Raw genomic sequence first — 16,310 nt, forward strand, 5'->3', positions numbered from 1 at the left:
ACCAATGTCTATTGTCTACCTGTGACCAATGTCTATTGTCTACCTTTGACCAATGTCTATTGTCTACCTCTGACCAATGTCTATTGTCTACCTGTGACCAACGTCTATTGTCTACCTGTGACCAATGTCTATTGTCTACCTGTGACCAACGTCTATTGTCTACCTGTGAACAATGTCTGTAGTCTACCTGTGACCAATGTCTATTTTCTACCTGTGTCCAATATTTCCTGCATTCCCGTGAAGGAACAATAGAGTTGGAACAGTGTGATACGTTCCTTCAGCTTGTTTTATCAGGAACATGTGTAACTGTGTTCCATCCCTAGACAACATATATTATAGTTGGAACAGTGTGAAATGTTTCTTATACTTGTTAAATCAGGAACATATGTGTGTGTTTCATCCTAAGACAGTATATTTTATAGAGGGAGAAAGGTGTAATATGTTCCTTTAGCTTCTTGTAGTAGGCCGCATGCTGATGCGCTACATCCTGAGGGCGGTCTCGGTGCATAGAAGATAACTTAGTAATCCTCTGAGATTAAATTTATATATCCGACCCCCCTCTCCTGGAAGCTCAGAGTCTATTCTCTTTATAGATAGTGGTAGGTTACGCACTTTGGGGGACGATAGTTTGGCCGCTAGATGTCTCTCGTATGAATTATCATTGACTCCGTTTTTGAAGATAACTTAGAAATCCTCTGAGATGAAATTTACATATCCGACCCCCTCTCCTGTAAGCTCAGAGCCCATTCCAGGGTTGCCAGATCTTCAGATTAGGAAAAAGGCACTTTTGATTTTTAAAAAAGCCAATTAAGCCATTTCTGGTCTAAAAAAAAGCCAATATTAAGCCACTTTTTTAGCTATAAAAATAGGTGTTTTATTCTTTTTTAGAGAGATTTTAGTTATTAGTAACCTTTTTCTTTTGACTGGACATACCCATTCTTTATGAAACAATTTTAGTTATTTATCAACTGTAAATTAATAAACATAGTAATTAGTATATTTCAATTCTAATCCAAGCTGTATAACTGTAAATGCAAGCACTTAACAAAAGATTATTTTCAAAAGAATCTTGTTCCTCTGATAAATGAAGTGTTTCAGGGTTGCTGAAACTGGCAAACTGGTTTGTGAACACTTGTACAGTTGTAAATTGTGTCCACCAGATGAAAATACTAATTAGATGTAAACAGTTGAAAAACCCGATTCTTGAAAGTACAACTTGCAAGAAACTTTGATCAAGAGAGAGAGAACTGCAGCCAATTTTTGGTTTGCATGATGTGTCATGAAGAAATTATATAGTTTTTACTGACGATAAATGTAAATTTAAAAGTTTTACTGTAAAACTTTGAAAAAAAGCCACTTTTAAGCCACATAAGCCACTTCTGCCACAGCCTTGAAAGATAGCCATTTTAAGGAAATGTGGCTGGAAAAATAGCCATCTGGCAGCCCTGCCATTCTCTTTATAGATAGTGTAGGTTACGCACTTTTGGGGACGATAGTTTGGCCGCTAGATGTCTCTCGTATAAATTATCGGGAGTTGCCATTCTATGTTGCGCGCACATGTCTTACATTTAAGACCCCACCAGCTGCCAGCTCTACGCAGGCATCCCACAGATACTTTTTTTCAGGATCTACAAAATTCAATCCCCCTCTCTTTGTTTTGTAATTTTACGGGGCATGTGCGCGCAACATAGAATGGCAAATGCCTGAATTATCTATCAATCGGTATTATTACATCGTCTATGCGCAACATTCCCCCTACTGAACTTCTGACCTAACAACTTACCGACCTAATGCCGTATCGGACCCATGCCAGCTGTTTATTTTTGAATTATTTGAGGGTTAGGGGGTAAAGACAATTTCCGGGCCGAGCGCTGCGGCTAGGACAGGCTCAGGGGGCCGGGCGCTGCGGCCACATGTCCACCTAGCAGCTGTGAAACCACGTGCTAGTAGGTCGGAAGTGTAGTATAGCGGATTTTGCGTAGGTCAGAAGTGGAGTATAGCGGATTTAGCGTAGGACGAAAAATACACCATCCTATCAGATAAGAATTTTGGTGAGACATCTGGCGGTTAAGCTATCGTCCCCCAAAGTACGCGAACTTTACAACCACTGTTCAAACAATATTATGGAGATAACGGGCTCAGCTGTAATGTTCAACGTGGAACTTTGCAGTATGCTTTGCAGTACACAAGTGTACATTACTATACAATTGTACACTGGTAGATAATTTAGAATGGAGCCGGGTTAAACATATCTCAGAGAGACTAGTGTCCAGAGCCCCGAGTCCAGAGTCCCAAGTTCCAAAGACAAAAGTCCAGAGCCCACATGACCGTAGTGCACTAAGAGGCTAGAAAAGTCCAGTGTCGAGTGTCGATTGTCCAGGGGCGAGAGTCCAGAGTCAGAGATCCAGGGTTCACCGACATAGGGTCAAACGACTTAGGGTCAAACGACCTAGGGTCTAACGACAAATGGTTAACAGACAAATGGTCAAATACGCGACAAATATAAAAATAAATATTTTATGTATTATTGCAGGTTTAGGTTAGGTTGACCATTTCTGGACCGAGCGCTGCGGCCAAGACAGATTAGGGGGCCGAGCACTGCGGATAGTATTTTAAATGAACATAAAAATAGTTCTAATTAACCAAAAAATAGGCAAAATGATATTTTTCTTTTTTGTCGCAATTTTTGACCCTATATCGTTTCACCCTTTGTCACTTTACCCTAAGTCGTTTTATCCCATGTGTTTTACCCTGTGGCATTTGACCCTATGTTGGTGAATCATTCAAACAATTACCTAAAATTTATGTATCTTAATTTATAATTTATTTATGTTGATACAAACCTGTAAATATGCATTCAAATATGTGTACAGTGGTTATAATTTGCTGTTTAATTATCTCAAAAGGCTTACAAAATCGCCTATCCAGATTTTACACGGGGTTCAATATCGGATATACCCTGTCAGATCTTTTCATTGTAATTATTAGTATCAGGAACAGGAGTAACTGAGTTCCAACATTAAAACAAAACCGTTTTTGGGTTTAAGAAAGGTTTCATGGAGGGGGTTTCCAGTTTATGTTCAATTTTACAAATTTTTTTTCTAGTTCCAAAATTTCCTTCTCTGTTTCTTTGGATAATATTTGGCTTTTACTTAACAGAATAATACCGATTGAAAGAAACAATCTCATACATTCGTGTTCAAAGCTTTTCAGGGTATCAAACATGAATCAAACATTGAATTTGACCTACCTGGCTTTAATGAAAAGGTTCTCGAATGGCATATTAAAGAGTGCAGGTGTTGGTATAAAGACTCTAGAGTGAGGAGGTTGCTCAGGATGATAAAGAAGACGATCTCCAGCTTTATACAGTACACCAGACAGTCCGAAGCATACAAGAAGGAATGCAAGAACTCCGCCATATAACCTGAATAATATACATTGTACATATATATAATATATATAGTTGAGAGCATAGATATATAATTGATTTATTGTATGCACTATAAAAAATGCGAAACCAAACCATTAATGCGTGCGGTTGAACTCATATATTTATGGTATTGATAAATATTTTGGTATATATTTGTAAATTTCAAGTTATTTTTTGACCAGCATATATTTATAGTGTTTACTATAGATCAATAATATATACTTATGTTGACAGCAACTCCCGCGCCAATAAAACAGTTGCTGTCAACAAAAGTATATGATTGGTTTTATGTTCTCTGCTATATATGCGGGTGGAGTTAAAAATGTTCCAACTACACCCACATATATCTATAGCAGGGAACATAAAACCAATCGTAGATTCTAGCATGGAGCACAACGTTTGAAACAGAGCATATATTTATAGCAGAGAACATAAAACCAATCGTAGATTCTAGCATGGAGCACAACGTTTGAAACAGAGCATATATTTATAGCAGAGAACATAAAACCAATCGTAGATTCTAGCATGGAGCACAACGTTTGAAACAGAGCATATATTTATAGCAGAGAACATAAAACCAATCGTAGATTCTAGCATGGAGCACAACGTTTGAAACAGAGCATATATTTATAGCAGAGAACATAAAACCAATCGTAGATTCTAGCATGGAGCACAACGTTTGAAACAGAGCATACATTTATAGCAGAGAACAAAATCTAATATATATATATATACGCTGGGTTCTTAGCCTAGTTTATAGATAGGCAGTCATCTCTGATTGCCTGTTTGCTTGAATGTCTGATTATAACTCATTGACTCCTTGACCGATATGCCTTAATTTTGGCTGGGAAACTCAGTGGAATCCCAGGAATGATTGACTTTCTCAGAGAAAGATTAGTTATCTTGTATATAAGAAAATTCTGCTCTTTGTTTTAAATTATTAAAATGAATATTTTCGGAGGAAATCTTGATCGTAAAGCTCTACGCCATTACATCATTATTTGTATCAAAACAAAGATATAAAATTGGAAAAATATCAAAAAAAAATTTTTGGTTTAATAAATCGGATTGAAATTATGAAATAAAGAATGATTTGCCACCCCCTCATTTGCCCTTTTGACAATACATTTCTGGCTCAATTGGCCCTGCTGATTTTTTTTTCAAAGATAACTTGAAAATAATAATAAGAAAATTACCAATAAAATAGAAGAATTGAGAGAAGAGCAGCACCAGAAAATGCCCAGAACCTTAACATAATTATTAACAGATAGTAGTTAATCGAAACCAAGGAACTATACATTTTGTGATAAAAAAATATCGACTATTTCAAACGAATCTTTCTCACCCAAAACCCTAAAAGGCTAATTTCTACCTTAAAAGCATTAAAAGCGTGACCATGTATTGAAAGAGGGGCATGATGCCCTTTCACAAGTAATATCGCTCCCCTTTTAAAATTTAAACGTGAGTTGCTGTATAATGTGGAATATATCATCGTTTTATTAGTACTTCAGTGATAACCAGAAAACAATGGAATAGGAAGGCGACATCAAAGCAGCTGCAGAACTTAAGAGTTTTTGATGCTGCTAAAAAGCAAAAAATTCTACATGACACTTATTTAATCACTAATTTAGTGAAATGGATCTGTTTCCACTGCATACTTGCTGTGTCTAATGCACATAGAATTTTGAACGAGTTTCCCTATTTTAGAGTTTTCTGGTTATCACTGTAGCTAGAAGTATTAAATTTTTACACTGTCCAGCACTATTTTGAAACAACTAATCAGCAGCTTTCTATTGTTGAGAAACGTCATGGATATCTTTTTCCTTTTTGATCAGACAACGCATGAGAGGGTATTGATGTGAATATGAACGCATGTAAGAGTACTGTTGTGAATATGAACGCTTGTAAAGTTATTGATGTGAATATGAACGCATGTAAGAGTACTGTTGTGAATATGAACGCTTGTAAAGTTATTGATGTGAATATGAACGCATGTAAGTGTACTGTTGTGAATATGAACGCGTGTAAGAGTACTGTTGTGAATATGACCGCGTGTAAGAGTACTGTTGTGAATATGAACACGTGTAAGGGTACTGTTGTGAATATGAATATGAATTAACGATTATATTTTAGGGAAAGGTGATTATGCCAACCTATTTTTTTTTATTTTTTTTTGTTTCAGACTCGTACTGAAAGAGAGGAGGAGACAGATACAAGGCTGTATATAATCAAAAATTACACCCCCTCCGGGAGGGGGGGGAAGGTATTTTTGAAGAAAAAAATTTAATTAAAATATTTTGAAAAATTCAACATTTTTTTTCATTCTTTTAACGATTTCACTATTTATTTCTGAAAAAAATGTTTCAGTTTAAAATTTACTGTGTTGCAAATATATAGGGTGTCGTTTTTTTACGTTGAAAAAATATAGTTGTCAATCAAATATAATTTAAGATTTTTTTTTAACAGTTTGCTTCTTTCGTTCTTTTCGATTCTTTTCTCCACAAAATATAATCATTTCCCCAATTAAAATTGCGACTTAAAGGCAATATTTAAAAGCCAAATTAATCACTAGAAAAGGAGGTACAGTCGAAAGCTGACAATTTTAATTTTCCATATTTAATTGTTTACTCTCAAATCGAATAATTTTTCTAAGGTGTCCAAATGTACAGGTTATAGTTAATAGTTATATTGTCCTTGGATCCGGATTCATGGAGCCACACATTTTTTTCGGATCTGGATCCAGGAAGCCCAAATGTTGCGGATCCTACGGATCCGGATCCTAATCATTGCATGCACCCCTGATATTACCTCTTGATCAGTGCAATAAATATCCGAGCAATGATCGTAATAAACATAAAATCTGGATTCTTCATCTCACCGATCATACCACGTTCAGATCCTAAAACAACAAATTGATCAATAACTTCTGGATTGACATTTAGGATATTTTATATTATAGGATATTTGTGTTTCCATTGATTTAAGACACAAATTTCATTAAAAAATTTATTTTTCATTTCTTATTCTAAAGTGCAGAGTCTAAGCTATGTCTTAACTGCTCGTTCAACAGCTACCACTGGTTTTTTTTAAAGAATATATTATCGTTTATTTAGTTTCAAAATACTAAAGACAAGGTTTTTAACAGGTTTAACAGGTTTAACATCAGCTTTCGCAGAAAAACTAGTTTCCTCAGAAAAGAAAAGTTTTGATAAATTTGTTTTGAAAGACTGTCCACGTACTTTTAGTATACCTTAATTTTAAAAGTTACACTACGATTCACAGTACCATCGTTTTAATCTTAATTGATTTTAAAATTGCAAAGATATCGTCGTTTTCCTTTTTTAACAAAAATATTCTCTTAATTTCTTTTATTTTTCTTTTGGACAAATACGCAGGACACTTTCATTAAGAAAAAGAGTATGATGAAGAATAGAAAAACAGGAATTAACTAAATTATTTGAACTCAAAAACATTGTAAATCTTGAGATTGAGAGACACTTAAAATTACATCAAAAACACTTTTAATTGTCAAATACTTTACATGAAGATATCTCACCATTTTCTGATTCTATAAGTAGAGCAGTATCAACAGTATCTGTGGGATGAATAGAAGACGACATCTGAAACAAAATATTCTACCAAATAGTGAAAACTTTTGATTGGTACAAAAACTAATCTTCAGAAATATTTATTCATAAAGAATTTTTTTAAATTGATTAATTTAAGTTAACCGTGTTTTTCTTCAGATGCTGAAAATCCTCCAAAAAATTTAACCGTCGACGGAGAGACAAGGTGTCCCACGAAACAAGAGGATAGAAAGATGACTAGAAAGGCGTTTTTGATCAATTCATTTATTTGCGACATTTAGTCGTCAACCTACTTTAACATGCATGATTCTTGAAATAATAACCACAAAATACTCCTAGTTCCACATTCTGTCTGATTTTTTTGTTTCGTCAATAGTACCGGCCGGAAATATTACGAATTTCGTTCAGATTTCAATATTATTAAATAAAACTAAAATTGTCGAAATCTTCACAAATTCTTCATATCTCCGGTATTATTAAAAGCACAAAAAAGGCTTAAAAAATCAACGACGACCTTTTCGTAAATTTAAAAGTTCCTCCCTCGAACGAATATACATACGGACAAAGCTTTTTACAAATCAAAAAAGTATTTTTCTAGGCAAAAATTTTATCTGCAGTCATAAACTTGTACTCAGGTAAAACATGTTGGAATCCAGAAGTGGTTCTAAAAAAAAGTTTGGAATATGTGGCATACCTGATAAACCGAAATTTGGGAATGAGTAACAAACACAATTAAATTTTAGTCTTAAAAATCTAAATATCTTTAAAAGGAATTTAACAAACCTCTCATGTGTGAGTCAAGTCATTTTTCTAATCTGAAAATATTAAAACAGATTACAATAAAAAGTTATATGCTAAAATGAACATATTTTTACTTGAAGATTGTACTCTTTAATCATTCTTTGCTTTGACACAGGTTGACACTCAGAAATCATCTACAAAGACGATATTGAATAATGTGTCACTCAGTTCCTGTGTCAGGAATTGGAGGGGAAANACAAACATATGTGTTATATCTTTATAAACCAATATTGATGAAATTACAGAATTTAAATTATTATTATTTTTAATTTTTAGCAAATAGTAATAAAAATAATAATATTAACAATTTAAGGGACTGCAGACACGAGACACAGTTTCAAGCAGTCCTTCAACTGTAGTGTGGCATGTCAGATACACAACGGTACCGTTTAAACTTTTTTGCCATCAAGGATGAATTAGAAATATTTCTGAATTTGTGGTTTCTCTATTTAATGAATTTAGCATAATGCAATATTTTAGATAGAAAAACACAGATATCTTCCTCAATGTTAAAGATAGAGATTCACAAAGGGTACCGTTGTGACTAGGACATGTCACACTAAAATGAAGGGTTACTTAAAATCAAAGTTCTCTTTTAATGATAAAATAACAGTAATAAAATTATTTTCAATACTGAGCAGGAACATTATTTATCCACAAGATAAAATACGTATAAGGGATATAATGGTATACACTATACAGTCGTCACACATCATCTAATATAACAAAACAAAAAAGACGACTTTTTATTTTAATTTTATTTGGATCAAGCTGTTAATCCCCATATGGATGCACATTGTACACAAGTCAAAAGCAGCTGTCAGTTAAAAAAAGCTTGATTACTTGTAAACTTGTTATTCGAATAGGCTTGTTATTAATCAAAATTTAAATAAAAAATCGTCTTTGACGTTTTGATATAATCGTCTAACACTGTAGTTGTTCAAGGGATCAAATGTAAGCAAGGACCTATCGTAACATGTTTGGTAATATAATATGTTTAAATGTTTTTTGTTCAGTAATGCCAGTGAACATTAATAATTCTCCAAATATTAGTATTAGCGCCAAATTTTGAGTTTACAAAATTTCACCCTATTTTATACAAATGGTTTTATTTTTTACAGAGCTCAAAAATAATGTAACTTTTTACAATTTTAAAATGAGGAGTTCAGAAGAGGATCTCAGTCACACGGAATTGCATGCAATGATTGCTAAACTTCAACTTTTGCATTGCACAGAATTAACAATTTGCGCGGGAAACAATGATTTAAACTTCCGATTCCTTTCATATATAATATTAAAGTTTTGACAGGGAAATGTCATTAACAAAGATTTTGCTTTGGGTTTTGTCAAGAGCTAATTCTTAGATCAAATTGTCAGACATATTTTTTTGAAAACTGTTAAAATATTTGTTTGTTTTTTGAGATAAAAGGATTGTGGGTAAATTACTTTTAATTCTTGGTTAAAACAAAGCAGAACCTAGCTCCATTCTTTGTTGCAAGAAATCGTTAAATTTGTTAAGCGGGATAAAGATTTCTTTGGGTAATTAAAAAAACTTCAATGTGAGATTGAAATAAATTATAAATCTTTGATATTTAGGTCATTTATGGATTAGTAGACTGCTACTTCTGTCCTATGATTTCTCTAAGGCAAAGAGATCAATAGATTAGTAGTCTGCTACTTCTGTCCAATAGTATCTCTATAGCAAAGAGATCTATAAACAAGTAGACTGCTACTTCTTTTCTACGATATCTCTTTGGTAAAGAGATCTAAAAATTAGAAGACTGCTACTTCTGTCCAATTATATCTCTGTGGTAGAGATCTATGAATTAGTAGACTGCTACTTTTGTCCTATGATATCTCTATGGAAGAGATTTATGGATTAGTAGACTGCTACTTCTGTCCTATGATATCTATATGATAGAGGTCCTATGATATCTATATGATAGAGATCTATGGATTAGTAGACTGCTACTTCTGTCCTATGATATCTCTGTGGTAAAGAGATCTATGGTTCTGTAGACTACCTTGGGATTTATACCGTTTCATACATATACAACATTGAAAGGGATGATTAGGATCCAGTGAGTGATTAGGATCCAGATTTCCTAAATCCATATCTCCAGATTCAAACCCGTAGTATCCTGATGTATCTAAGGGGTAGTTTAAGTCCCCCTTGAACCCCTTGTACCCTTTCCTTTTCTCCTCGTAATATGTCCCTGGTCCCTCAAGCAATAGCTGTTCAGGTTCCAACGGTATTACTTCGTCTAGACCGAGCTCTTGTTTTACACTCCCATACGGTTCAAGCTCAGTCCCTTTATTCTCATTGTTGGAGGGATATAGTCTCTCACTATTAAGGAGCAGTCACTTTAAACAAATATATACAGGGGGAGAGGGGGGCCTGGTTCTATAGCTGCATTTCATGTCCAACATCTACTTCCGATGGTTTTCTACGGTTGGAGATAAGGTCTCGATGGTATAAACTCCTGATAGCAACACAACAGTTTTCGTTAAATATAATTTATCAGAAATTTACATTTTACGGGAAACACTCACCTCAAACTTAAATTTTCTGATCCCTATATCTTTGCAATCTATGAATATAATTGAACTGTTTGAGCAAGCATAATTCTTATGTTGAAATATCAAAGGTCTGCAATCTGCAGTTAGGATGGTGAGTTAGCGGTTTCCTAAAAAAATATCCCTAATATTTGGATCGTTTTGTTCCCCGGATTCGTAATCGTATCCGTCATAACTTGCTAATTCCGTTCCCTCGCTTCAAATAAATCAAAATGTAAAAAAAATAAAAATAAAAATAATTTGAGCAAAGCTTTATTTTTAGGACATCAAGTTTTTTAAACATTCCTTCGTTTTTAGAGTTATTCAAGTCAAAACGATGACATTTAAACCTTTTTTAGAACAACAAAGTGGCAAATATCCTTGTTTCTCAATCTGAAAATTGACAATTTAAAATTGTAGGTTTAATATAAAAGGGACTTGCGGATTTCTGAAGCATAAACAAAAAACCTTTTTCTTTATAAAACTGACAATATATATTCCTCATTGTTAATCAGACCAAGGAGTCAAGGTTTAACTGGAGGTCACTGAAGATAATATTTACAGTTCCTTGAAGTATAATGTTTAATTTTGATATTATTTCCTCATAATTTGCTGGAAATCTATCGGTACGATTTCTTGTTTTATTTCCTCGCTTCTTTCCTCACTTTAAAATATCATTTACAATATTTTCCTTTAACTGTTGTATTTAGTCCTCCAATACCCATTTTGAAAAAAAACGTTTTTAAAATAATCCTAGTGATAAGTTCGCAAAGAAAATTCGCTGTTCATATCATTCATTTTAAAGAACCTTGTAAACTAAACAAAAAGAAAAAAAAAGAAAGAAATGTGGTAAAAATACGCCGACTCTCTTTGGGCGCAATGAACGTATAACGAGTGGTTAAAGTGACTTCCCTAGATGTATGCTGATTGCTCTTCCTGGCTACAATAGGAGTCGAGGATTCAAAACGAGCTTTCTTCCTAGAAACACATTTGTGTCTTAATATATTTTCCCCATTTGTTGGTTTTTCTGTTTATGTTTACATTACCCAAGGAAAGATGCATGAAAATTTATATTTTTTTATTTTGGTAAATTTGTCAATGTTCATGAAAAAAATTGGCAACAATTTTAATTAGAAAATTACGAAGAAAAATGGCAAATCTGAGAATGATGTCAAACTTTATTTCGGTAAAAAATTAAATCTCTTCTCCATACGTAATTGCAAACCTTCGTGATATAACATAAACAGCATCATTTTGTCTGCATTTTATTTTTCCGAAGGAGCACCCAGAAAAATTATATGATTTTCGATATAATTAACAAAAATAGATTGAAGTTATATAAAACCTCATTATAAAGACCACTCCAGATTTGGTAACAATAAATATCTAAAGATATAAATAAATATCTAAATGATATCTATATAAATATCTAAATAATATCTAATAAATATCTAAACAATATCAATATAATATCTAAATAATATCTATATAAATATCTAAACAATGTCTATATAAATATCTAAATAATATCTAATAAATATCTAAACAATAGCTGTATAAATATTTAAACAATATCTATATAAATATCTAAANATTGATCATTAATTACTCACCTTGACCTCCCCGAAGTACATGAAGTCCAGAATCTGGTTGAGCTCATTAATGTTTGTATCCCAGAGCAAGATTGATGGATATATTTGTGTAGTCATGTCTGTAGCTAGCAGCATACTCCTACAATGGATGACGATTATATCATTACAATGAGGGCGCCTTTTATGTCTATTTTGATTGAAACCAAGCTGTTAAACAGCATGGATTCACTGAAATATAAAAGTCAAGAGAAGCTATCAATTAAAAAAGCTTCTCTTTGATTACTTATTCCATCAAAAATGACATTTCAGAGACTACAAGAACATTGTCTTGGATCTTTATACATGTTAAAGTATGATAACGAATGCATGACGAAAATTATATTCAAGTATTTTAAGCTGTCAAATGAGTTTAGTCTTTTTCATAAACTCAAATTTTCGAATCCCTATATCTTTGCAACCTGATGAGGGATGGTGTAAACCTTTGCTAGTTTAAAATATTTAACATCTACGACATTGGGTTGCCAAGATATACGGATTAGAAAATCAGAGTTTGTGTCTGTGACAAAGGCTCCATTCATTTGCATAAAACTGTCATGCATATGAAATCAGTCAAACTAAATAGATTATCAAGTACAAAAGGTGGCAACAGAAAAATGGACCAATTATACACGACGTCACAAGTGTCAAATATAACAAGGAAAACGAAATTATATATCAAGGAAAACAATTATTATTATGGAAAAACATTTATTATCCCATTTCTCTAGAAAATAATTTCTGTAGTTAACTATAAGAAGGACGGAGGGAAGAAGTTGAGGGAACTAATTAACAGTAGTATACGCCTACGCTTTAATCGAGAGGGGAAAATCTGAAAAACCTCTACAAGAAGATTTCTTGGAATAACAATAATAACGAGTAAAAAAGAGAGAATAGGGAATGTTAAAATAATAAAAATTTCCATTACTATCATTAACGGAGAATAGGCGTTATTTCAAGTAATTAACCCTTTATTAAAAAAGCGACATGCCAGCTTCACTACAGTACTCTTGAATAAGACAGAACTTGAAAAAACTCTCGATTATTTTTGTAACAACATATGCGGAAGTCACTTTTGTAGGTAAACCACAAATAAGAATAATCAGTTTTTAAAAACAAATCTTTCAAGAACATCGTGTGAATCGAACATTCTCNAGCTTCAACTCACAAATGACGACACACAATGATATTTGCGGCATACGCTTACCCCTATCTATAGCCTCCGACCCACGGCCGTTTTCCCCTCCGGTAAAAGTATGCTAATTACAGGGGAAAAAGTTCCAAATCTAAAACTTATGAACTGTTGTCTTTGTGATGCTTGGTAAAATGTTGGTTATAGTTTTTACTATCGACTTTCACTCTCAATATGGAAAGGGATCCTAGAACCCCAGTCTTTCAATTTCTGCCAATTTCTAACACTCGTGTTAGTTTTGGAACTATAAATGTCCACTGAATTATAGACAAATGCAGCATTAATTAGACAACTGCTGACGATAATCTTCTCAAAATATGGTTTGGACACTAAGAAAAAAATTTTTTTTAGATAAAATATCGCCTTTTGGTGTGCAATTCAATTAAAGAATATGCTATACACATATGACGTCAGTTGTGGGTCGGAGGTAAAATGTGTGTGGGATAATGTATATTTTAAAGCACATAGATCTGAATTACACACGAAACTGTGTGCAAATTTTAAAAGTTGCACAATTTAGAATAACTATAAAAACCGAGTTTCTGTTCTTAGAATGTTAAGGTTACATTCTGTTGCTAAAATATGCTTTAGCATTGCCAAATACTTCAACCTTGTTCTTTGTTTAGCAGAACCATACCACTGCGTACACCAATCTTTTTAGCAAGGTCTTTGCAATCTGCACTTAGGCCTAACTTGGCACGCCTTATCTACGTATATTGGCGTGCCCTTAAATTTTGCTATATAAACATTGTGATTGCAATATTCTTGTACTCTGTAACAAACCAGCAAGTTTCCGCAGTACAACACAACATCGTTTAATATCTCTCTAAAGTCCTGATGCACAAACTTCAGATTTAAGAGAGAAAAAGAACTGTTAAAGGGAAAATAAACGCAGAGTCTTTGGAAATTGTGCGTCAAGACAATATTACATTGACGTCAGTCTTACTATGGAAAAAGAGAAAAGGTAGTAGTAGTCTTCGAAAATAATCACTAAAAAGGACAATAGAGTTTTATGTTCAACGATAATAGATTGATATTCAAGAGAAAATATTCAAAATGCTACGTCATTGAATAAAGTAATCAGAAATGGAGGAAAAATTAAATTTGATAAGAACAGGGCAAAAAACAAGATTAAAAACAGAATCTAGTCTACAGATAAATTAAAATTCAAGAAAATTAGGTCATCACTATTTTAAACACAAGAATATTGGATAAGAGAAATTTTTAAAAAGTGACCGTTAGCGTAATTTCAAGTGACCCTTCGTGCAAGGAGGGCATTGTCCGATTCACAACGGTACCCTTGAAACCTTTCTCTGATCAATATTGTGGAAGATATTATTGTTTGCTAGCCTGAAAAGGGTTTAATTAAACTCTGTTAAATTCCACATGTTTTCCTGCAGTAGAAATAAGCAAGTCACTTTTGTATAGAAAAACACCAGGATTGAATTAATTCGTTTACAGAATTATAAACATTTTTTATCTTATTCATAGTTTGATCAGACAATGCTTTTAAGGGACCGGTGTGAATCGAGAATTACACTCCTTTCATAGAGGGTCACTTAAACTTAAGCTTACAGTCCCTTTAGAAACGAACGAACGAAACGAAATTAATTGCTGAAAGTTTTCCTTGAAAGCTATTTTGACATTCTCCTCAAAATCGTTCCATTTCAGATTAACCTGGTCCACCATTCTATCTGTAATTTTACAATATGTCCTAAACTTCATGTAAATTTATAGATCAATTATAAATAAAAGGTTTTAAAAACGTAATTCAAAGTGACCATTTTTCACTAAATTAATCGATTATGGTGCTCTACCAATGAGGGTTACTTTAAATTTAGTAGTTAAGACCTTGCAAACAGATTGCATTGTGCATGAAAAAAGTTAATTATTTGAATTTATATTTATCAAGTCGGTGAAGTGGATACAGAAGCTAGAACAGCAAATGCCTGTCTCAAAAAATGTCCGATTATTAACGCGAAATTTTCGCGTTTATCTGTTACGCGGGAAAAAAATTTGTGAAAAAAGACAAAAAAAATGCGAAAAATTGCGAAAATGTTCGGGGTTTTCAGGAAATTTCGCATCCATCATTTCGCAAACAAGGTTTGCAAAATATGAAAGAGAATGTTCGTGCAAGTTTTCGTTCGCTAGAAACCCTACTCACAAGATATGGTAATTCGGACTTCTCTATCCATGCTTTACAATCACAGGATGTACTTAAAGCTATGAGATCAAAATAAATACAAGGTGTCCCACATCATATTGTATCGTGCTTATATATAAATTGAAATTTTTGAGCCATTCCCAGACATTTTATAAGATTGAAGCAATTAAAAGTTTAGGAAAACCTATGGCCGAATTTAAAGAATTTGAGCGGCGGTTTAAATTTAAGCCGCGGCTTAAATATTGTTGGTTCCACTTAAAATCGTATCAAATGTTTCAAGATTTGAGCCAGCGCTTAATCTAAACCGGGTTTTGACAGATTTAAACCGCGGCTCAACTTCTATAAATTCCATCTCTAATGTACTTAAATATATTGGATAAAATATCGGGTTTTTAGTTTTCTACAGTGCTTAGAATCCATTTAATTTTGATGTGGATTCGGATCTGGATCCAAATCAAAAACATTTCTTTAAGATTTACTGAATTTTTTTTAACAAAGCATAATTGTCAAATTATTTTACTTCTATTTTTCGCTTAGATGTATGTTGGAACTTTATGAACGATTTAGAGATCAGGAATTTTTTTAATCTTTCTTTTTAGAAAAGTTCAGATTTTGGCTTTTTGCATCTTTTGGTTGATATTTTGCCCCTTGGATCCGCTGATATGATATAATATGGATAGCTCTGTATAAAGTGTGCCAGGACAAGACTGAACAGAACAAAGAAAAGCCTTTGTATAAAACCAAAACATTGCATAATGAAATTAAAAGACGGATTACTGGTTTTAAAAGAAACTTATCCTCTTTAAGGGTTTCCAAGTCATTGCACACCCTGAATAGAATTACTGGAGTACATCTTCTCAAGAATATACCCTGCCCCTCCCCCCAGGATGAAAGTACATCTTCTCAAGAATATACCCTGCAACTCCCCCCAGGATGATTTGATACGAGAAGG

The 16,310-nt window shown here is 33.3% G+C and overlaps 2 protein-coding genes across 4 annotated transcripts in view; both read right to left on the reverse strand.

The window, feature by feature from the left end:
* LOC111705857 (protein ABHD13) overlaps positions 1 to 7,832 on the reverse strand; it is a gene marked incomplete in the record, with an annotated part of 14,938 nt that extends 7,106 nt beyond the window's left edge. For all 3 annotated transcript variants that reach the window (XM_023478551.1, XM_023478550.1, XM_023478549.1), the window contains 6 exon segments: positions 212 to 319; positions 3,251 to 3,424; positions 4,627 to 4,677; positions 6,239 to 6,329; positions 6,987 to 7,050; positions 7,801 to 7,832. In XM_023478551.1, the coding sequence (XP_023334319.1) occupies positions 212 to 319; positions 3,251 to 3,424; positions 4,627 to 4,677; positions 6,239 to 6,329; positions 6,987 to 7,050 (488 nt within the window).
* Positions 7,833 to 10,248: 2,416 nt separating this feature from the next.
* The window catches only part of LOC111705858 (uncharacterized), an 8,585-nt gene continuing 2,523 nt past the window's right edge, over positions 10,249 to 16,310 (reverse strand). The window contains exon 5 of the mRNA XM_023478553.1: positions 10,249 to 10,301. Within this exon, the coding sequence (XP_023334321.1) occupies positions 10,249 to 10,301 (53 nt within the window). The remainder of the gene's footprint in view (positions 10,302 to 16,310) is intronic.

The sequence above is a fragment of the Eurytemora carolleeae genome, unplaced genomic scaffold (assembly GCF_000591075.1).
Source record: "Eurytemora carolleeae unplaced genomic scaffold, Eaff_2.0 scaffold684, whole genome shotgun sequence".
NCBI lineage: Eukaryota > Metazoa > Arthropoda > Copepoda > Calanoida > Temoridae > Eurytemora > Eurytemora carolleeae.